Here is a 21936-nt window from a genome sequence, read left to right as displayed (position 1 = left end):
TACACCACATCTCTAAAAGTCTCAAAGGCTTTAGTTGAATATTTTTAGCTGGTTTTGCCAAGTATAATCAAGAGAATGAGAATTTTAATATTCGTTAGAAAATGAGTTTGTTAGTTTACATCCTTGTTTTCTCATTTAAAAAAAGGGTCAGAAAACTTTCAGATTTTGGGGTGATTGACTACCTTAAAGGGCGACTCTTCCACATTTTCAGAATAGTACATTGCATGCTTTTTTATATGTCTAAGTTTGGCTTTTCCTGTTTACCCTGTTGCAACTGAAACTGTTTATAGAAGCAATTCCTATGAAGCTTGCTGTCCAAGTGATTACATGGTACACAGAGCCCTTTTCTTTTGGGCAAACCAGCTAATACGTTATTTTTAGTTAGTGGTTCATTGGAGCCAATAATTTATACTTGCACTGGATGTTAAAGGAATACATTTTACACAGTGGTCAACTTTCCCAAGAGGGAGTTAAAGGTATTCAGTTTGGTGTGGAATTTTTGTACATGGTAAACCAAGATTTAGGAGAGAATGGATGCAATTTTAAATGAGATATAATAATCTTTGCCTTTCTGTTTTCCACAATAGTTTACTGTCCAACTGTCAGAGAATACTATATTCATACAAATACTGCTAAACCAGCGCATCATCTTCTGTACGCAAAGCTGACTGAAGGGAAGCGCTTTTGATTTCTGATTTAGAAATTAAAATACTTTTTCATTAAAATTCATTTCAATACAAATTTAGGAGGGAAAAATGTTTCTCACAGTACTAGTCAGAATGGGACAAAACATAAATTCAGGTGCTGTTTGCGTTCTCATGTACAAAGTATGGGTTGTTTATGTGGGTTTCTCTTCTCGTGTTACTTGCAGTTGTTGAAACCAAATAAATATTAATTACTGTTTTAAAAATCATCTTTGTACTTTTTTGTGTTGTACATCTTTGTGGCTCATGTTGGATGATTGAGTTTATTGTTTCTCCTTACTCTATTTCACTGTTTGTTCATTAGCCTTAACTTTTGCTTTGACAAATGCATAGTTTCTTAGGAACCTGTATAATTCTGTAAAGGCTAATAAAGAACTAATCAAGCCAGACCCCCTGGCTTATCTTTACTGTATGCTAAAATACCGTTTGTTTAAGGAAGTGCAGCCCAGAGATGCCTCCAAGTTGTCCGTGGTCACAGTGTGTAGCTTCAATGTAAACAGGGCAGTTTGAATCAGCTTGGGATGTTCAGAGGGAAAAAAGGAATGTGTGGATGTCTAGGCAGGAATTCTGCTATGGACCTGGAGAGCTGGGTTCCTGGTAACAGTTTCTAATGGGAAATACTGATGAACTCACTTTTTTCCCCATTTTTTCCTATCTTGAATTTACAGGGGTTTAGCATTTTGTTGTCCTGCCTTTAAATTATAACAGCAGTAGATGAGCACTAGCAGAATGAAAACTTGAAGTATTGTTATCACACTTGAATAGAGTTAACTGAGTTGTGAAAGATTTCAATCTGCGATCAAAGCGGAGGAAGGTAAATCAAACATCCAGCTTGTGGCACAAGAGCAGAATTTCCTTTGATAGCTGATAAAAAGTTAGGTTTGGGATTGTTCGCATTTAGAAGCCTTTGTGTGGTTTCACTCAAATGCTTTGTTGTGACCCAGATCACAGTGTATTGTATTCGGACGTAGTATAAACTTTGACTTGTTATTTGTAGCTGCATTAAAGAGTGTGGGTTTTATATGCGTAAAGGTTTCAATCAGACTCTTTTGTGTTAGAAATAAAAAAGCCTTTAGGGCATCGAGTGCTTTAAATGTGAATTTGTTTACTTTTATGCCATATTTGCTTCTGATTTCGCCTGCTTGCTTCTCAAAAATAATGACCTTCTCAATATGTCATTCCAATATTCAGTCAAGGTGTTTGTTAAAGTTTGTTTAACAACTTGTAACGTACGCCGATCTTGATTACACACCTTTATTTGTATGTAGATTTGTCATTGATTATCAGTGCCGTTTCTGGAATATTGTTTACCATTAGGCTGTTGCTGCAGCACAGGCAAGAGGGTACGATTCTGCTTCGGCCGGACAGATCATGTTTTCCTTTTTAACTACAGTAGATTTTTAGAATGTAACGACTGCCAGGTATAATTGAATAGTTTTGTACAAATATCTGAACTTCTGTGCTTGCTAGCTATAGAGTGAAAGGAATATTTTTTTCCCATCTTTTGTAAAGCACTTTGAGATCAAGGACTGACAGTACTATATTAAATAAAACGCCGTGGTCAAATCTTGAGATTTGAAGCTTTGACATACATTTTCAAGAAAGTTAGTAGCAGAATAAAGTTTGTGTGTTTGTTACTTAAAGATTGAAATGTATGTGTTTGAAATGGTGCTTCTCCAAGAGGTGTCTTTCAGAAATGCGATTGCTCTGGACATTTGTGCTGCACTGTGCTGCTTTCTCCCAACGGACTCTTTAGTGACCGTGCCATGCGATATAACTCCAGTACATACATCGCGCACAGACGAGGCATTTTGGGTGGGGAGGCTGGTTTTAAAAAAGCAAACAAACAAAGAAAAAAAAGCCTGGCATCACTGTCCTGCTGCATTCCCTCCCACTGACAGAAGATAAGCTGCGAGTGCTGGTGCGCTGCCTTTGCAAGGCCGTTTTTAAAACCACCAGCTGGTGCTAGTTCACGTGGGTGAGATTCGTTTCCTGTGTTCCCCAGGGCCTGGCACCAACTTGAATCGTTCAAGGGGCGAATGTGATGGCAAAGTGGAAGCACCATCTCCCCCGCTGCCTTCATCACACCTTGCCACTCAGAGCCCCCCTGAGACCTGCTCTTCTGGTGAAATGTCACCAGAAACCGTGATAAAAGGAGAGGTGCCTTCCTCAACCCAGGTAAGATCGTGGGGAAAAATGCAAAAAAAACTTAAATGCAAAGGTATCTGTTTAATCAAATTCTCCCCAGTTAGGAGTACTTTGGAAGACTGTAATACCTTGTATTTTGATCTGTTAGCTTTTTTTTTTGCCTTTTTTTTTTTTTTTTTTTTTTTTTTTTAAATATAGGTTATTTTAAAACCAGAAGTCTGTTGAGGTCAGGGCTGGTGCCCTAATTTTATACTTTCTGCTTTACCTCAACAGAACTTGCATTCAAAAAACTTTTTTTTTTAAATTATACATGTCCTTTTTATTATAAATCCCTTTGTTTGCAAAACATGGCATACAAGAATATAATAATGGCATAAAGATAGTTGAGACCCCAGCTATCCATTGCCCACTTTTGGTGTTTTGCATTTGGGTTTTTTGTAACTGTCTAAATTCGGATAGAAGCAGGCTGGCTTTCTGTATTACAGGAGTCAGGAGTTTGACATACAATCCATAGCTTTCTGCGGCATTTCTTATTCTTAACAGTTTTGAATGAGGCTTTAATTCCATTAAACAAACGGGTGGAAACGCAGATTTTCCTTTGCAGTCACCTTAGAGGAAAGTGAGCTGGTAAGAACGGCTGGTAGCTGCTTGCCCGGTCTCCAGCAGACCTGCCCAGGCTGCATCATGCCTCTGCCTCATAGAGGGTTGCCATCTGCTGCACGCTGGCATATTGCAAATGCTTTATGAAAAAAAATCAGCTTTTATTTATAATTCGGATCAGCAATGCCAGAGAGCATTACATAAAGGGAACTACCCAGAAGGTGTTTGTTTTCTATGGGCTTTTCCATGTGGAAAGAAAAAGTAGCTATGTAGGGCCAAGGGAAAATTTTCCAGTGCTGTTGTATCTGCTAGACATTTTCTATTCAGTGTTTCTTTCCCATTGGCCTGAGTGGGAGCTACAGATGCTTAGCGAGACTGAAAACTGAGTAGTTACCCGGGACCTAAATAGGTGTGTTGATTACTGTCTTTAAACACCAAATCTTACAAAATATGGCCCAGTTAACTTAGCCGCTTTGACAGTGAAATCTTTGTAAAGACGAATAGGGTTGCTGAGTCAAATGGTGAGCCGACGGCAATGATAAGATGGGAGTCTGAGCACTAACTACGAAGATGTGTTCTTGTAAATGCTTGCCTTAACTTAAGTATGCTTTTCATTTGCAGGCCACTTACGATGGATTTTTAGCACTTTGGCAGTTTGATAACTCTGATTCAGGTAAGTAGAGAGAAAAATACTTTTCTAAACTATCGTTATTTTATACCAGAAGAACTGATTTGTATGTGTGTATGTGTGTTTCTATTTTAGATACGAGTTTCCCGAGATCTGAAGACTTGGACGTAACCACTGATGGCCTGTTCCTGGATTCAGCCCTAGTCAAGAGCCTGACCTGTGGTTTCTGCAGGAGGGTTTTCCAGTGTGCTGAAGAGCTGAAGGAGCACATCCACGAGCATGCTTTCTCCATGCTTCTCCCCTTCAACTTGGTTGACTGCTGCCAGCCTGGCCTTGCTGACATCGTGCCTCCTGGCCAGCTCGCCCGCTTCCAGTGCTCCAAATGCCCCGCGAGCTTCACTCTGAAATCAAACATGGATCGGCATGAAAAGACCATCCACTTCAACTGTAAGAAGATGCAGTGTCCTAACTGTGCCAAGCTGTTTCGAGACAAGACAGACTTAAACCGGCATCTTATGTCTGTGCACTCGAACGAGCGTACTTTTGTGTGTCTCTTCTGTGGCAAGGGCTTCGGCACACAGAAGAACCTCTCTAACCATGTGAAAGCGTGTTACCTGGGCTCTGCCCAGCTGGGCGGGTGCGAGCTTTTGGACAGTGTAGGACAAAACGAGGATCCTGAGGATGCGTAGCTACTGTTGCGTATATGAGACACTTAAACTAGGAAAAGCAAGTTGTTCCATTGTTCTCGTGCTGCAAATAAACATACCACAGATGTAATACAATAGAGTAACTCCCCAAAGCTGGTCAGGTTGATAATGTGCTGGTTCCAGATACTGTGTAACTGCAGCCACGGTGCAATTTTTGCACCAAGATAACTTTTGTCAGTCCATATAATGGGCACTTTGGCTGTCCTATTGGTGTGATCATACTGTGTGCTTATACTACCTTAAACTTTTTTTTTTTCAGTAGATCTCAAAGTGCTTTATAAAAGAAATGGTGATGTTTTCCTTGTATTCCCTGGGAAAACAACATACCTCAGCTTGTTGAGTGTGTTAGCCATAGAATTAGTAATAGAATTCAGTCTTCTGAGTTCTGGTCTAGTGCACTGTCCATTAGACAATTCGGGCATTTCAGGGTTTTTCAGCTTGAGATTAGGAGCTGTGAAAGCACTGCGTTGCTCAGTCCTGTGAGCTGTTTATGAGTCTGGTTTTCTATGTCATTTAAAGGAGAAAAACATGCTGCTTGTTCGTATGTGCAACAGGGTATATTATTTGGGCTTGAAAGTTGTTGCAAGGCTTATATATTTTATTGATATTATGTTTGGGTATTTTTAGGACTCTCTAAAATATACTGGAGTATGGCTGTGGCTTTCAGGAATTCTGTAAATTTTCTGTCTTGTTTGTTTTATATAATTAAGTTAGCCGAACTGAATGTAGAGGAGAAGATAGAACATACAAGATCTAACTGTAACCTAGGGTGCACATACAAAATCAGTAATGGGTAGAAGTCTTGCTGTAATTCCTATTTCGTTATATGAAATTCATTTATTTTTTTAAAAGATGAAATATTTCTGTGTCTCTTGCTATATATTTACATGCAAAACCAGTTTATAGTAACTGTTAAACAAAAGTAGCATAATTAAGTGTAGTGCTTTCCAGCTGCGCTGTGTACAACACAGCTTGTCAGCAGCTTGAGCTTTAGCGTTGCAGGGTTGCTTTCCTTAATGTGCGAGAGAAACAGCTGAGGAGATGAAAGCAACTTCTACAAATGATCTTTAGAGTTCTTCAGAAAAGTTCTTTCTCGTAATATCGTTACATCTCAGGGAGACAGAAATGAGACCTATTTGGTCATGCAAGAAGTGGACTTGAGCAGCGTGGAGCTCTCCAGTGGAGAGTTTCTTGCAAAGCTGTTTTCTGCAGAAAGCTAGACGAGAGAGATCATCGGTTCCTGCTGCCCTTGCTCGCGTAGAGAGGGAACAGGTATATTCTGGTGCAGCGCTCCTGCTGTGAGTCAGAGCTTCGGGGAGACGGCTCCGTGCCGCATCAGGGCTGGGCTTCTGAGGGTCGGGAGGCCAGAGCTTCCCTGCTTGGCTTAGTTCTTACTCTTCGTTTGAACGGGGTGCAGTCAGAGTTGAGAATATGTTCCTTTATAATCAGTGTATACACCATACTTCAATCATTTTTTTTTTATTTTACTTTTTTTTTGCAAAGTCACGTTCATTTTTTTCACTCTTGTTCCCATTGACATCTTTGGCATTGTGGATCACGGCTGTCTGTGAATGTGTATAGTTTATAGTCTGTCAGCTTCCCTTGTTACAGATGTCAGTTTAATTGCCTCGTAATTTATTTTGTTCTTAAATAACCAGCAAGTGAGGAAGGAGAAAGCTGAGCCAGAAGAGAAAGTTGTGACCAAAATGAGTTTTATCTGGAAATTTGGGAGCAGCATGGTAGAACTTGTCTGAATCGGAAAAGTAAGATGCCAGCAAAAGTAATTTCAGCGAATTTTAAAAGGCTTCGTTCACATGATAATAATTAAGGACGTTCCACGTTTGTTCATTTTTCTCATATTTGAGAATTTAATTCAACATGGAACTATTTTTCTGTAGTCAGGTCAACTCATTCTCTCTAATAGAGGTTTAAGTAGTATTTTACTTGGCCTGTACATCGGAGTGCTTCCTGACTTCAGCTCTGAGAATTTCCAGTGTTTCCCTTCAGGATCAGGAGTAGGTTTTTTAAAATGTTAGAACCATAGGGTATAACATAGCAGAGGCTTACAGAGTTTGTGTAGAAAACTTTTTAAAAGCAGGATTTTTGTGTTAGAAAATGGCATGAGAAGATGATGGGAAGTGTAAGTTTGACAGTTAAATTGCACCTTGCTATTTGTAACCTTAAATATAAGGAGGATTAAGTGGACAAGAATTCTCTTAAAGTTTGTGAATTCTTCGTAATAACCAAATGAGTGTAGTATTTCAGTCATTATTAACTACATATCGGTTTACAGAGTTAATACAAAGTAGCTCTATCAGGCAGCATATCACTAGTGCTTTTTCTTCTCTCAAGTCAGGGATGTAGGAGCCTATTTCATTTAACAACCTCAGTGAAATAAGTCAAGTGACTTGAGAGGACAATACCAAAGGCTTTTTTCCAAGCATTATTGTGTTGGTTTTAAAAATGCACATCTTCTGTAAATATTTTAGTGAAGTTAAATATGTAGACTTTCACTGTGGCACTGTTTGTATTATGTTCTCCATTTCTTGGTGCTATTCTTCCTATAGTTGTGTCCAGTAGCTAGTTATCTATGGCACCACTGTTAATGGTCTTGATGATCTTGTTAAAGATGATATTTCTTAGGACCTTAATGCTGCTATACGTAAGCTCAATAAAATACTGTCATTTAGACAAAAGATTATACTCATACCAAAGTTGGTATGTTGTTCATTAAATATATGTACTTGTGAGTGCATATATTTAACAGTACTGTGAAAATGTTAACTCTGCAATAGTTATTTTTCTAACAATGTTGTTATTTTTCAGGTGTTTACTTTTATAGATACAAGAACTAAATATATGGCTATTTGGTGAAAAAATAGTTTTCAATAAAACTAGAACTGCAAAAACTTTTCTGTGACTATTTTTAAATGTAAGCATACTAGAAGCTGAAAATGTTATTCTCGAGTGATTTAAGCTGAATACAGGCAAAAGTAAGCATGAGGGATTTTGAAATCAGAAAGTGTTACGAATATGTTGTTGGGAATACATTTATGTGTTGGAAACATAGAAGTGTAGATGGCTATTTGTGTGTGAAAGTAGCGTGCCAATGGTGCAGGGTGTGCACCTAAGGTTTGGAGTTGCCTTTTCAGCTTCTACAGTACCTCGGCCATAAAGTGAAGGGACAGGTACGGACAGTAAATGAGAGGAGGTATCTAGTCGTTTAGGAAATGATGGGATCAGGTACAATCTGGCGATGTAGGAGATAAGGGATTTTGTGGTATTCTCTTCTCTAAAGCACTTTTGCTTCATAATCTTGGTATCTGGTTACTGTGAGTATTTCCATCTCAATTTTTTCCAGAGTGAGGTGGTTAAACCTGACTTGCTGAGCAGCTCGTCCTGCTCGCTGTGGTCTGCACATGTGGCATGTTTGTGTTGCTCAGTACTGGACATGGCCTTGGACTGGAGGAGGGAGGGTTACATGTCCCCTCCTGCCTTCCCTTGATCAGCTTACAGCTTGCTTACCTTGTCTAGACTCCATGGTAATAGGTTTATAGTGATCCTGGGGAACATAAGTGTTTGTGTGGCCTATTGCTAATAATTGAGCCGTTACAAGATCAAACCAGAAATGTATTTATCATAAATAGCTTTGTATCATAAAATTGATACTTGCTTAAGACGTTCCTGTAGAAGAAAGTGGGCTCCTTGCCTCTGATTGTATAGACAAGGGGGTGTCAAATCCAAAGGAGAAAATAAAGCAAAAAATACTTTTCCTGTAATATAAAAGAGAAAGAGTTTTCATATTCTATTTGTTTTTAAAAAAAAAAAAAAATTACCGTAAATCAGAAGTCAGGCGTGGGGTAGGAGAAGGGCTGTGCGGCGCAGCCGAGTTGTTAGGTTACGGAGAAGAGCTTGCCCAAGGCTCTGGGCACCGGGCCACGTTGAACTGTCTCCTCGGGGAGGTTCCCGAAGCAGTGCAAGGGCACGTGTCCATAGTCACTTGAAACCAGCCCTTCAAAATTCTGCCTGATCGCAGCGAACGGGTGAATAAAATATTCTTAGCGTTCACTTTCCCTGTTGTCAGTATTGCAGCCGTGGCCCAGGTGAGTGGTGAGTAGGCCCTTCCCCCCCGCTCCCCGCCTTGGGCTAGAAAATTCTTGTGACAGCTTTACAAATGTGCTGGGAAAAAAACACCAAACCACCAAAAAAAAAAGCAGCTGTAGGATGGACCACCACAGTTGGTGAGCAGCCCAAAGCAGCGAGTGAGGAGCATGAGAAAAGAATATATTGATCCAATTCAAACTGCTAGTATTTTTTCCACAAAGTTACCTGTGTGGAGGATATGTTTAATCCTAAATAGTCAAAACAAATGCAAAGACAAAATTCATATCATGGCAACTTTTAAGATCTTGAACCATGCTTTTGGTCTGCATTAGAACAATAAAAAACTTTTTAGAGTACTTTTCTAAGATGAGCTTGTGTCGAAATGTTTGTTCTGATTATGAAGGGTGGTGTTACGCTGTTTAAAGATGTCTCTTAATAGCATCGTGTAGTTCGCACTTTTACATGAGTGACAAATGTATTACTTTTCAGATTGTTTTATCTGTATTGCAAATACAAGACAAAGTAAATTTTAAACACAAAAGGAGAAAGAAGCCCACAAATGGGGCATCAAAGTAAACAACACTGAGTACATGGGCCTACTGACTTTCTTAAAAAAGGCCGTTTTTGAGTAGCTGTTTTTCAGTGTACAGAGTAATTCCCAGGGCACGGAGAGCGTGCAGTGTGCGTTCACTAGTAGGGCATTTGTAGGAGATAACATTTCAATAAGCATCTAAAAATACTGCAAAATACTCAGTATGTTAGAAACCATACAGTAGGTCTGATACTTCCCTTATTCCCTTAGCTCTCCTACATAGACTGTTTGCATTTACCAAGAGCCATTTACATGCACGGTAGCGTACTTAAGGTGATTAACTAGAACTTGTGTTCTTTTTTCCCCCCTTCGTTGTTATGTAAACAATATATTGCTTTGAGAAATTACAATAATTAGGAGAAAAGTGGGTGAAAATTAACATACTAATGGAAAGCAATAGAATTATTAGAAGGTGGAGATTTAAAATTGCATCTATGTGGACAGTCGCTTCCAAACTTGCAGTGGGTGGATGCCTTCAGGGAATAGCAAATACTCTGTTTTCACCTGCTGTATTTTGCATATTGCGCTTTCACTTTGTTTGGAGGAGGAAATACCAACACAGCTGCCATGTGCATTCTTCTGGCAAATTAGACCCTTGGGCTGTCAATACTGTACGCGTCCCCTGGGTCTGCTTTCAGTGCGCTGCTAAGGAGATGACAAGAAGGAAGGAATCAACAATGTCAGAATGATTTCAAAGAATTCATCCCTTTTCTCGTTCAGCAAAATACGATGGGGGGGAGGGGACAGAAAAAAGAGTCCATCAAGGGCTATATACAGTTGTCCTGTAAGGAGGCTTGCAAGGGTCATGCTGTAATTCAACATTATGCTTCCCTTTATATTTCTGTGTCCGTGCCGCAATGGTAATACTAGGTGAGTGGGATAATGTAGCGTATGTTTGTCGTAACTGCCCCATTTCTTCTGGGTAAACTTTAGTCTCTGCACCTTCTTTGGAACACTCCTGGAGTGTGCGATCTTGTTCTTGCATCGCCCCGTAAATAAAACTAAAGCGCATGGCGCTGTCGGGGTGTTACGTTTGTGGTCTTCTGTTCACGGCTAGCTACTTCTTCCACAAATAATAGTGTTAGAATTTTAGATCTTGATATTTAGGATAATTCATTATAATAAATCAGAGTTATAGCAGATTGTCAGCCCTCTTTATCTGCCATTTAGCAAGCGTTAGGCAACGTGTGTTACAGACTGTTGCTAAATGTTTGTGTATTGGCTTGTTCAAAAGCTTCTCTGATGAAGGTACTTGAAGTTCTTAGCTTTAATAATGTAAGTGCAATAATACAGTATAAAAATTTTAAAAAATTGTAGATGGTTAAGATGGTAAGAGTGTGATTTCATAGTGAACTAATTTAACAGTGAAATACTAAACAAGAAGACTGACTGTTTTGAGACATTCTGAAAGTAATCCGCCTGTTTTGCTTGCTCTCTTACAGTCAACGAGTTCACAGTCATCAGGAAGAAGTTCAAGTGCCCGTACTGCAGTTTTTCAGCCATGCACCAGTGCATCCTGAAGAGACACATGCGATCCCACACGGGAGAAAGACCCTATCCCTGCGAGATCTGTGGGAAGAAGTTCACCCGCCGGGAGCACATGAAGCGGCACACCTTGGTAAGAGGGCAGGCGTTGGGTGGAAACAGCCGATTTGTTCAGGTTAAAGATAAGAGGAGCTTCATCTGGTTTAGGTCTGTATTTTGTTTTAACAGCCGATTTGTTCAGGTTAAAGATAAGATGAGCTTCATCTGGCTTAGGTCTGTATTTTGTTTTCCCCTCTGGGGCTCCTGAAGACTTCTCCAGTATCTTTTTGTCCCCGTGTTTTGCTGCCTGTTCACCCGGAGCTAACCTCCGCCAGCTCTCCTAGCTCAGCCGCAGGGCTCCCGACTTGCACCTCGATGCAGTCGGATCTGCCTGGGCTGAGCCAGCCCCGCCGACCCATCCTCGCCCTCCCGTGCAGCCTTCTCCTTCCCGTGCAACCCTGACTGCCGGGGGAGCCTGGGCGGCAGGGACGGGAGGTGGAATGGCTAATGCTGTCTTCAGGATGGAAAAGGAAGGGGTTTTTAATAGGTTGAATGACTCGGTGCAGAAAGTTTTAAAGTAAGTCGCTCAGCAAGAAGAATTCGAGGCAAAGCTAGTCTGGTCTGGCAAGGCTTAGTTATCGAAAATAACGTTACGCCTTATTGAAGACGGCTGCTCAAAACCGATTAGGAGGCTGGCTGGTGCCATCGTCTGGCTTTTCACAACTTCTTCAGAAACAAAATTTTAAGTCAGACTTGGCTTATTTTCAGGGGAGAATTAATTTGCCATCTTAAAGCAGTTTCTCAAAGCTTGGTATAGAGATGATATTGTGGAAGAACAAATAGTTTCTACATAATTATTTCAGTAATGCACGCCAGCAAGTTCCGGTGCCCCTTTAATTAAGCTTGTAGAGAAAACCTGAATTCTTTTTAAATACTGGGGATGATAGCTGTGAGGTTCTAATACAGTGAGATATTAAAAAAAAAAAAAAAAAAAAATCACAAGAGTGTTGACAGTTCCAGTGTCTAAGCATTGATTTGTTGAGGTCATTTAAATAATTTTTTCCATATTTATATTATCCATACATATCGTATTTATATTCTCTAATAAATTTTGAATGTAAAGAATATCTTTCTGGTGGAGGTGTGGTTAGAGTAATTAACATTTTCCTGGTTGTAATTCTCAAAAAGCCACAAAGAACTTCAGTGTCCTCATCCCAGTCCTGCAAGCGCGTGCGTCCACTTCCGTACCTTCCTTCAAAGGCAGTTTAATAGCAGTAATGCAACTTGGTTCAAGTGTAACAAAATTTGCAGTTCCTTTTCTTGCTCTATAAATTTCTATACTAACGAGAATCAGCATACCTTTACATACTGCGGGGAAGGCAGGAAAATGCATTATACCCTCCAGGAGTGAAACTGAAGTGATCTGTAAATTAATTTCAGTTTTTGCTGTTGGAATCATTCTAGGTGAGTGACTTGGTTCTGTTGAGTCTGAAGTTCAAGTTCTATTATACACCCAGGGAGATGAAATCAGCTATTTGTGAACACATCCAGGAGAGGATATATGTCTGTCTGAATCTCTGTATGACTTCTTTTATGTCAGGAATGAAGCTAATATAGAAAGTACCAGCTGGATGACAAGTTTTTAGTGCCAGTTCCTGAAAAAAGTGCAACCCTGACAATACCGATTTGTTTTCGTTTCCAAAGAGCCATAAGTGACTCGGAGGTATCTTGGAATGTATGCACTAAAGAAAAAAGGACAGGGATTTGTGAGTTTTTTTGGTACTGTTGCAAGTAAGGCCCCAGAAAAATTCCAGTTTCATTATTTATCTGAAGTTTCTTTTGAAATGAAGCTACAAAAAGGGGTATTTTCTTATATGCAAATGACACCGCGATCTTTATTTACAAAAGCAGCCGTGCAGGCTGTCTGAAGTGCTTGTGGCAAGATTAACTGCTGGATTCGTATGCTTTGCTTGTCTTGTCGTCTTATTTCCGGTGCCTGTGACGTTTTGGGGCTTAATTGCCAACTCAGGTAAATCTGTAAAGATGAATGCTGGTGTGTGTCAAATAAAAATACGTGTTATAAAAATAATGTGTAGGAAAAGGAAGTAGGTTTAACACACCAAAACCCATGTTTCTCTCAGTTCCTCAACTGATAAGACAAAAGACAAAAGGGACTATCTTTGTTTAGCTCAAATTAAAAAGCCTATTTTTATAGTCTTTATATAAAATGTAAATTGTATAGAAACGCTTGTTTTCTTTGAATGGGAATATTAAAGTAAACAAAAAAGTTTTTCTTTCTAAAATCTTTGCATCTCAAGTGATGCTTCCGTGTGGTGGCAGAGCATAAACCGAGGTTTCTCGCCCCGTTGCAGTGACCGGGCTGTGTCCAGAAGGAAGCGCTACCTCTGTAATACCCTCAAGGTTTTCAGCTTGAAAAAAACCTTAACCAAAAGTTTCTTGGTTCTAGTTTGAAGTGACTTGTCTCCATACGTACTGAACTTTCTTACCTGGTCTGTCGCAGCATCACAAGTGACTGCTAAGTGCTTAGAACTGGCAGGATAAATTTAGGTGGGGAAGAGCAGTTTTGTTTGCATACTGAGCTTCTATTTCCTTGCAGTAACTTTTTAAAAATTGTGGGGTTTTTAATTTTTTTTTTTTAAGTCTGTAGTGAGCTTGGTTATTATTGCAGACATTACACCGCCTATGCAGCTTGCTCCGTCCCTGCTGCTGTTGCAAAAGCGTGTGCCTTTTCCTGGGAGGAGCTGCTGCCCGGTCAGCTGGAAGCCAGTTGTCCACTTGCAGCAGATGCCGGCGGTGCCTGCAGCGGGCGGGCGGTTAGCCCCGGCCCCTTGCACCGGGATGATCAAGGGGCTTACGTGACGAGTTGCTATGGTGTTCAAAACCCCACCATCTACTACCGCTTCCTTCCACGCGTCTGTGCCCATTCGGATGAGTGCCCAGCCATCTGCTCGGGGGACTGCCTGCTCCCCAAGATGTCCTTGGGGTGTTGGGGTTCTGGTGTTCAGGAGGCAGATCCAAGCAGTGAGCTTAGTCCTGCTGCAAGCGCACAGATTTCAAGCTCTGTTGCTAGTTTTATAGCAGGGAACACCTTGTCGTGCCAGCTGGTTGCCTCCATCATTTTATTTCTGAGAAATTTCCCCCTTTTTTTTTTTTTTTAAATTTTTTCAGAAATTTAGGATGTTGTCAGCATAGCGTTTTCCCCTCTCTCCCTTGGAATATTGGTATTTAGTCAGTTAGAATATGGTCTTTCTAATGGCATTTTCAGATACTGAGGGCCAAACACTGTTTCTGTGTTTAATACTTACCAATTTGGCGATAAGGGAAATAAGACTAATTTCTGCTCAGCTGCATCCAGTAATATGGTTCACTTCGAATATGCTGACAGAACTGTCAGTGTTGGAAAAGAGGGAGAGAAGTGATCAGATTTTTAACAGATATTTCAATTACACATCATTTTAGTCCCTCTTTTATAATTTCTTTTTTGTATGGCTCTTTTAGCCCGTATTCTGCACCCTTGACCACCTTCTGTAGTCCTATTCAGCTTTTGATGCCTGAAAATCATTCTTCTAACAGTTAAAAACGAGTGATACCTATTGAGCCTGTTAAATGGCTTTGACCAGCCCTGTCCAACTGCTTTTAAAAAACCTTACACGTAGTTTAAAAAAAAAAAATTACAATGACTTAGCTTGATGTAGTGAAGAATACATCATGGGGACTAGCTCAGAGCAAGGAGAACCTGAAGCCAGAGCACATCAGAAGAGCTCGCAGGCTTTGAGCGCGGCTGGGACCGCTGCAGTACAAAGCCTGAGCCAGCGTCCTGTGGTAGTGAGGGCTGAGGGGGTAAGATGGGTCAATTTGTCCTCTTCCCAAATGCCTTTAGCTCGGCTGGGTGTTGCGGATGAGCAATGAGCACAGGGTTATGGAGAATCCAATTGCGAGTGCAGGTGATCCCGGGCTGGGGCAGGAGCGGGGACCTGGCCTCGCCAGGCAGCTGGTTTAAAATAAAAGGAAAGACTTTTCCATGCAAGGTGTGTTTAACCAGCAAAACCTTTCCTACAGGCTGTTGTGAGCATGAAAAGAATGAATGAGTTAAAAAAAGGATTAGGCACTGGCGATACATGCCCGGAGGCTCTGGTAGCTGATGAAACGGCTTGCTCGGGACAAGCCCAAATCACTGGTTCCCTGAACAGCGTAGTACAAGGTGGATCCTCCTCTGCTTCTACACTGCTTGTGTCTCCTGATGATCAGCACCAGCGACAGGGCACTGGCCAAGGCAAGCTCCTGGGCTGTCCCGGTGTGGCGTTAATATATAAAAAAATGAAGAATAATATACATACATAAAAAAAAGAAAAAATATAGATGTATAATATATATTGGTCATCCCTGAAGTAGTCAGTCAGTTGGACTAGGTGATTGTTGTAGGTCCCTTCCACCTGAAACTATTTTCTATATATAGATAAAATGAATGTATGTATGTATTTTTTATGTATATATAGATATATATGTAAAAAGGAAAGTACCTGATGAGGCTCCTCGTGGTGGAATTCAGGAGTTCTCGCTGCACTGGTTGGCCGTTTCCTTTGGGAGAGGAGTAGGTGAACGTTTTGAGCAAGCTCCTTGCCTTCCATATGGCAAAAGCAGCCAGCAACAGATGTCACCTTTGATTAGGTGGTTTTGTGCTTCTCAAAGTATGTAATTTTGCTCATTGTGTACTGAAGTTTGAATCCTGAAGCGATTTCTAGTATCCTGCAGAGCATTTTCCCACTTACCGCTTACTCTGTAAGTGTGATAGCTTTGTATGCCTGTTATTCTCGGACATAAAATGCAGCATGATTTATAGAACAGAAACATTTGTGACAAACCATTTTTCAGGCACCAGAGTTGTCAGAAATAAGGCTAGAAGTGCATTTGGCTGGATTTTTTTAGAGATACAGGATGCATTAACGGGGCTCCTGCTCCTTGGTTCTTGGCAGCAGTGGGATCAGGAGCGAGACGGCAAAATGAGCGTGATGTTAACACCGGTCTGACTGTGAGTTGTTCTACTCTGGTCTGCAGAGAACTGGTGCTTGGGGCTGGTGGGTTTTTTTCCTTTTTAAGATTTTCCTTGTGGTGACAGTGTCATGCAACTATTGCACCCCATAAAAAAAAACAAAAAGAAAAAGGGAGAAACAAATTAAGTGATAAGTTTCTCTCAAAACTACTAGTTTGATGATCAAAAGGCAGTCTCAAAAGGATTTTCCATTGTGTGACACCATTACAGGGTTGAATTGAGCATGGTGGGTTTAAGTTCAGCGATGAAAGCCCGTGACGATCTCAGGCTGCAGTCGTGGGCTGCAGCGGTTTTGCCTTTGCAGAAGGACAGGGGAGCGCGTCCTTCCCTGCAGCTCTCGGTCTGTCTCCATTGGCGTTAACCTTTCTGATCGTTCTCCTTTTCCAGGTCCACAGCAAAGACAAAAAATACGTCTGCAAAGTGTGCAACCGAGTGTTCATGTCTGCGGCCAGCGTGGGGATTAAGCACGGCTCTCGCCGCCACGGAGTTTGTGCCGATTGCTCTGGTCGAGGCATAGCCGGTCACCTGGACCACAACGGGGGAGAAGGGTCTCCAGACGAGTGCTACCCGGGGGAAGGCCAGTACATGGAAGACCCAGATGACATCAAAGTGGAAGGAGACGAGGAGATGGGAGACGACGATGACATCAAGTGGAAGGATGATGTGGGAATGTCACAAGATGATGTGATTTTAGATGATGACAAAGATGTCGACTCTCCACAGGAGCAGGACAACTCTGGGGAGAACGACAAGGATTTTACCTGGATTTCTTAGGGATTTTTTTTTGGTTTTTGTTTCGCTCTGTTGTTTGTAGGGGGAGGGAGGGTGGGGGAGGAAGGAGTATGTTGGAAAAACTAAGTAGCCTTGTTGTCGTCCATGTGTGCAAAATAACTCTTGTGTTTTCTAAACAAGTCCTTCTCTGTTCCACTCAGATACTGTCTTAGCAATGTCGCTTCCAGCGACACGACTGACTTCGCCTTCCCCCTTCTCCCTTCATGAACAGCCCCGACCGCGGCCGCCCCTCCGGCCGAGCCAGCCAGGTTGCATGCACGTGAGGTGGAGTTTCTGCAGGTGCGAGCGCTGCGCGATGGGGAGGCTGGGTGAAGCATGAGTCCTCCTACCCTTCCCACCCTGAACTGAGCACCGGGGAGATTTGTGTCCGAAGCAGGTTTTTTTTTTTTGGTGGTGGTTGGTTTTTTTTTAACACCTTGTCTGTGTGCTAAAATCCCAGCAGCAGTGGAATTACAAGCTGACGTTGTGAAAGCAAGTTGTTGTATGTGTTGGAGGGCTTCCCTTGATGGATGCAGGCCTTTTGCAAAGTTATTTAAAGAGAGTTTTTATTATTTTTTATGAAGCCAAATCGATCAAAAGGCAAGTCGGATTACAGCCTTACGAATTCCTATCTTAGATTCTTAGCTTCCAAAAGAATCACCATCAAAAAAAGAAAGATTATGACGTTTCTTGGACCTACTGGCGTCTTACCCACGTCCCATCTTCCAGCCTTGGTTATCCGCAGTCACTGAAATGTGTGTTGGTGCTTCCAGAAGCACCCTTTGCTATAAAGGACACAGGTAATTCTCTACCTGTCGTTCTTCTCTGCAAATATCTTCACTTTTCTCCCTTTGCTCAGCTGCCTTTTTCATAAATATATGCAAACCATAGCAAAAACGAAGCAGTTAGCAAAGTGCAGGATGAACGGGGAAACACAAGAAGCCAAGGTGAGGAAATCACCTTGCTGGGTGGGAATCTTGCTGCTCCCATCCCATAGACTTTGGTGGGGCCAGGATTTCACCTGGGTACGTTGTTCTTCCTTGCCAAGCTAAAAAATTTCATTCATCATTGGTAGGTGTAACGCCTACTTAATTCATGACGAAAACCTTCCGTTTTAGCTGCACTGGTTCCATGTAAATTTTCAAATAAACCCTTTTTTTAAAAATAAGAACCAGGGTTCTCCCAGCGTCTCCTAACAGACTCTGTGGGGCTGCTCCAGGCAGTTGGATTCTCCTTGATCGTATCGGCCACTGTTGCCTTCTTCCAGCTACACCTAAATGACAACAGCAACAAAGCGCGTTGGAAGTGTCTTGTTCCTGAGAAGCAGCTTGTTTTACCCTTCGCCTCTTTGCTTCTGGTGCTTTTTTAAATAAAAAAAAAAAAAAAAACTGAAAAACCCAACTTTTTTTTTGCAATTTTATACGATGCCCGTGCCCACGGTATCTGAAACCCTGCCACAAAAGACAACCCGTTACCGGAAAGCCAAATGACTAAAGGTGCTATTTTCCTCCCGTGGTGGGACAGGCGATCCCTGCAGGGTGGAGAGCGTTCTTGCAGGTCTGGTGGTCCTTAACGAAAAGCGTGGTTCCACCCAGCAAAGGAAACAAAAAGTATATTGTACAATAAACCCCAGTAAAGCAAATAATCTTGAAGGATTTAAGCCACTCGGTGCCAGGATTTGGTGGAGCGCAGTGGGAGCCTTGATCCTGGCACCTGCAGTAGCCGGTTCTTTCTTCATTCCCCCATTTCAGTCGCATCCTGGGTTTATGGCGTTCGGTTCCTTTCTCTGCTCCTCAGTTCCTTGCAAACGTTCGCCGCCGCCTCTCTGCGTGCGTCATCCCGGTTCACGCTGACGATCGCCCTCACTGGGAGCCTCCAGCAGCTCCCAGGCTCCTGGTCTGCCGGTTTTAGTGCACGTCGGTGATTTGGAAACACAGGTCTTTCCTAAAATCCTCTGTTTGGCTCAGTGAGGCTACGCGAGCACCGTCTCTGCTGCTGCTGGTCCTTAGGATTGAAGGGGTTAAGTGCGACTTGTTGTTTTAGCCAGTGAGAGTGATAACCCTCTTCTTTAAATACTTAAAGAATAGAGCGGTAGGGTCGTGCAGAAACATTTTTATTAAACTGCAAAAATCTAATTTCGCATTTTAGCTTCTTGTGAAGCCCTCCTACCATATTTAAAAAGACGTAAACAAACCCAGTATTTTACAATTGGACCTTTGTATACTTTTTTTCCAGCAGTCGCAGCGGCTGGGGGGGGTCCCAGAGCGAGGTCGCTGCTTCGTTACCCTGACTTTTGCCTCTCGGAGTGCGGGCTCTGTATTTATTGTCATTTATCCTGTAAATATGGAGGGGAGGGGAGGGGGTGTCTGAGGTCCTGAACTTGCAGCCTCACCTGTTATATGTAGACAAATACATACAGTACTTAAAAGATATCTGTAGCTTTGCTTTTTATATGTAAAATCTATTTAAAAATATTTTAAACCCCAAACCGTTCAAAACCCCTCGGTTTCTGTGACATTCCGTCTCGCCCATCTACTCCGACGCCGGTGTGTGCATCTGCTGTTGTACCTTCCGAGGAGGAGCGGGAGATGTTGGTCCGAGTCCTCCTCTTCCTCACTCCTCCCTGCCTTCGCCCTTGGGTGACTCGATTTTTGTAATCGGAGTTATGGGGTGCTTAGCTTTACTTTGCAATTCCTTTGGAAATACTTTTTTTTTTTTTTTTTTCCTTTTCTTTCCTTTTTTTTAAAGGGTGGGCAGTAAGCCAGGTGGCTTTCAGAAGTGTTTCCTAGTAGTGCCACTTCGAAGCTCTTTGAGCTGAGGATGCAAAAAACAAATCAAAAAAAGGAGAGAAAAACGGAAAAATCCACGTAAAAGCTAACTTTCACAATGTTACCGTTATAATCTAGCACATGCTTCTATATTACTAACATACACTATATATACCAAATAAAACCCTTCTAACACCTGATGTATATTTTAAGTGCTTTGTTTTGAAGGAGGTGTGCAGATTTGGAAATGCAGGAATTAGTCTTTTAACTTCCCTGCTCCAGCGGGCACTTTGTGAGGCTTGGGTTCGAAAAAGGAATTTGGGCTTTTTTAATGCTGACACTTTATAAAACTTCGTCAGTTGCTCCGCGCGACCGGACCTCTCGGACTCCTCTCCGGGTGCATCTCGGATCTGCTGCCTATGCAAACTTCTGCTCTTCGAGATTTAAACAAAAAACCAATAATTCTGCCTGTTCTAGCCAACACTAGCTCAAGTAACCTCTAGCATCTTGTCTTTGTATTTCCCTTCAGGGCTTTGTATACTTCACTGAGGTTCCCTTTTTTTAATTTTTTCTAAATATATATATGTGTGTGTGTGTATATATATGTGTATATATATATACACACAGATTTAGTTTCAAAAAAAATAACTCCCTTACAGGTAAAAAATTGATACACTTGGTCTCAATAACTTGCGACTGATTTTTTTTAAGTATTCATACATACTTGTAAATGTTCCTCCCTGGATTTCTTCATTATCCTCATTTTTTTTTTAAATACGAAAGTGTGCCAGGAGTACAAAGAGCGTTTCAAGCCATGCGTTGCGACCGTCTCAGGCGGAGCGGGGCGCGGACGGCACCGTCCTGCCCCTGCCTCCAGAAGACGTCCCCGAGGAACGCGCTGCGTCACGCACGAGGTGGGCCTCGGTCCGGTATTGCATTTGGAGCGTCTTAAACCATGAAGACAAATGAGGTTCTTGCGTGGCCGCCTGTCAACTTGTTACTTCCAAAAATTTTATTGAAAAATCATAAATTACCCAGTTTTGTGTGTTTTAAGGTCACCCTAAAGCCTGGCAGCTACAGAGTGATTTTGTGCAGCGGTGAGAGGGGAGTTTGCATCTAATGAAGGTGGGCAAAGTGACTGTCCTTTTTTCTTTTTTTTTTTTCTGTTTTTTTTTAATCAAAAGTCAGCGGTTTGGACTACAAAAGGAATGTTTTTTGTACGAACGGAAACCCGCTCTAGCGTTAGGTCCCGTTTGATTTCTCCTCTCGACTCATGCCTTTAAACACTCCGCTTCTCCGGCGCAGAAGCGGCGTTGCTTTGGCGTTCGGTGTGTTGCGGGATCGATGACCCGCAGCGGGGCTGGGTTCCTGCCCCCGAGGGGGCCGATTCCGCTGGGGCTGAGCCCCCCCGGGCACCCCCCGCCTCCGTGCTTCCCATTTTGCACATCGCCCTTTAGGAAAGAAACTCCATGAAAATAATGCAAAAACTGGAATTTTTTGCAATATTATGAAAGATAATCTTATCTTAGCTCATTCTGTGACATGTGCAACTCCTAAGAAAGCCATACTTAATGGTTCTTTTTATTTTTTAGATTCTATATTGTTTTGAATTTCTGCCCTTTTTTTTTTAGTTCCGCGTAGTAAGAGTGCTGTGTGTATGCTTTCATATATATTTATTTTTCAACGTGCTTTAAACCTGTCTACAAAAATAAAGCTAAACAAACAAAAAAGGACAGTGTTTGAAGATTGTTGATTATTTTTTTTGCTGGGAATATTCTATATTATACTGACTTTATATTAATTATTATAAACCTGTGTTTGTATTGAAGATGTGTTTAATATTTTGGGGAGGTTGAGGAGATTTTAGTAACCAGAAGTCAGTGGGAGAACATGGCTGTGTTGTACTGATTTTCTGTAAATGTAGTTCAGGTAAATATGACCTTATTTTCTAGTTGATCTCCCGGTTTCTTGTCTGCCTGGGCATGCCGGAGGCGTGCCTCTTGATTATAATTACTTTGTGATGGGATTTAGCTTAGACATACTTGCAAAAATCAATCAGTTTCAATAAATTGGGAAATTGCTGCTACAATTTTGTCTTGGAGTTGTTTTTTTTTTAAATATATTCTTTTTCTTCTCATCGTGCGTGTACGGATGGGGCGATGACGGTGCCGTCCGGGGGCCGTGGGCACCACCCAGCTGCAGCCCTGCGCTGCTGCAGGGCCCTGCACCCCCTGCGCTCCCGGGCGCTGAGACGGGGCCACTGTGGGGTCCCTGCTCCCCAAAATCCCCCCGGCCCCCACGGGGAGCCCGGCTCCCCCC

At 41.9% G+C, this 21936-nt stretch overlaps 1 protein-coding gene across 1 annotated transcript in view; it reads left to right on the top strand.

Annotated features, from left to right (window-relative positions):
- ZBTB46 (zinc finger and BTB domain containing 46) overlaps nt 1-16852 on the top strand; it is a 46065-nt gene extending 29213 nt beyond the window's left edge. The window contains exons 4-5 of the mRNA XM_009578295.1: nt 10926-11101; nt 16466-16852. Coding sequence (XP_009576590.1) covers nt 10926-11101; nt 16466-16852 — 563 coding nt within the window. The remainder of the gene's footprint in view (nt 1-10925; nt 11102-16465) is intronic.
- Nucleotides 16853-21936: the final 5084 nt, after the last annotated feature.

Source organism: Fulmarus glacialis, unplaced genomic scaffold, assembly GCF_000690835.1.
Source record: "Fulmarus glacialis isolate BGI_N327 unplaced genomic scaffold, ASM69083v1 scaffold14705, whole genome shotgun sequence".
NCBI lineage: Eukaryota > Metazoa > Chordata > Aves > Procellariiformes > Procellariidae > Fulmarus > Fulmarus glacialis.
The sequence above is the reverse complement of the archived record's forward strand: the minus strand, read 5'-3'. Positions and strand labels throughout refer to the sequence as shown.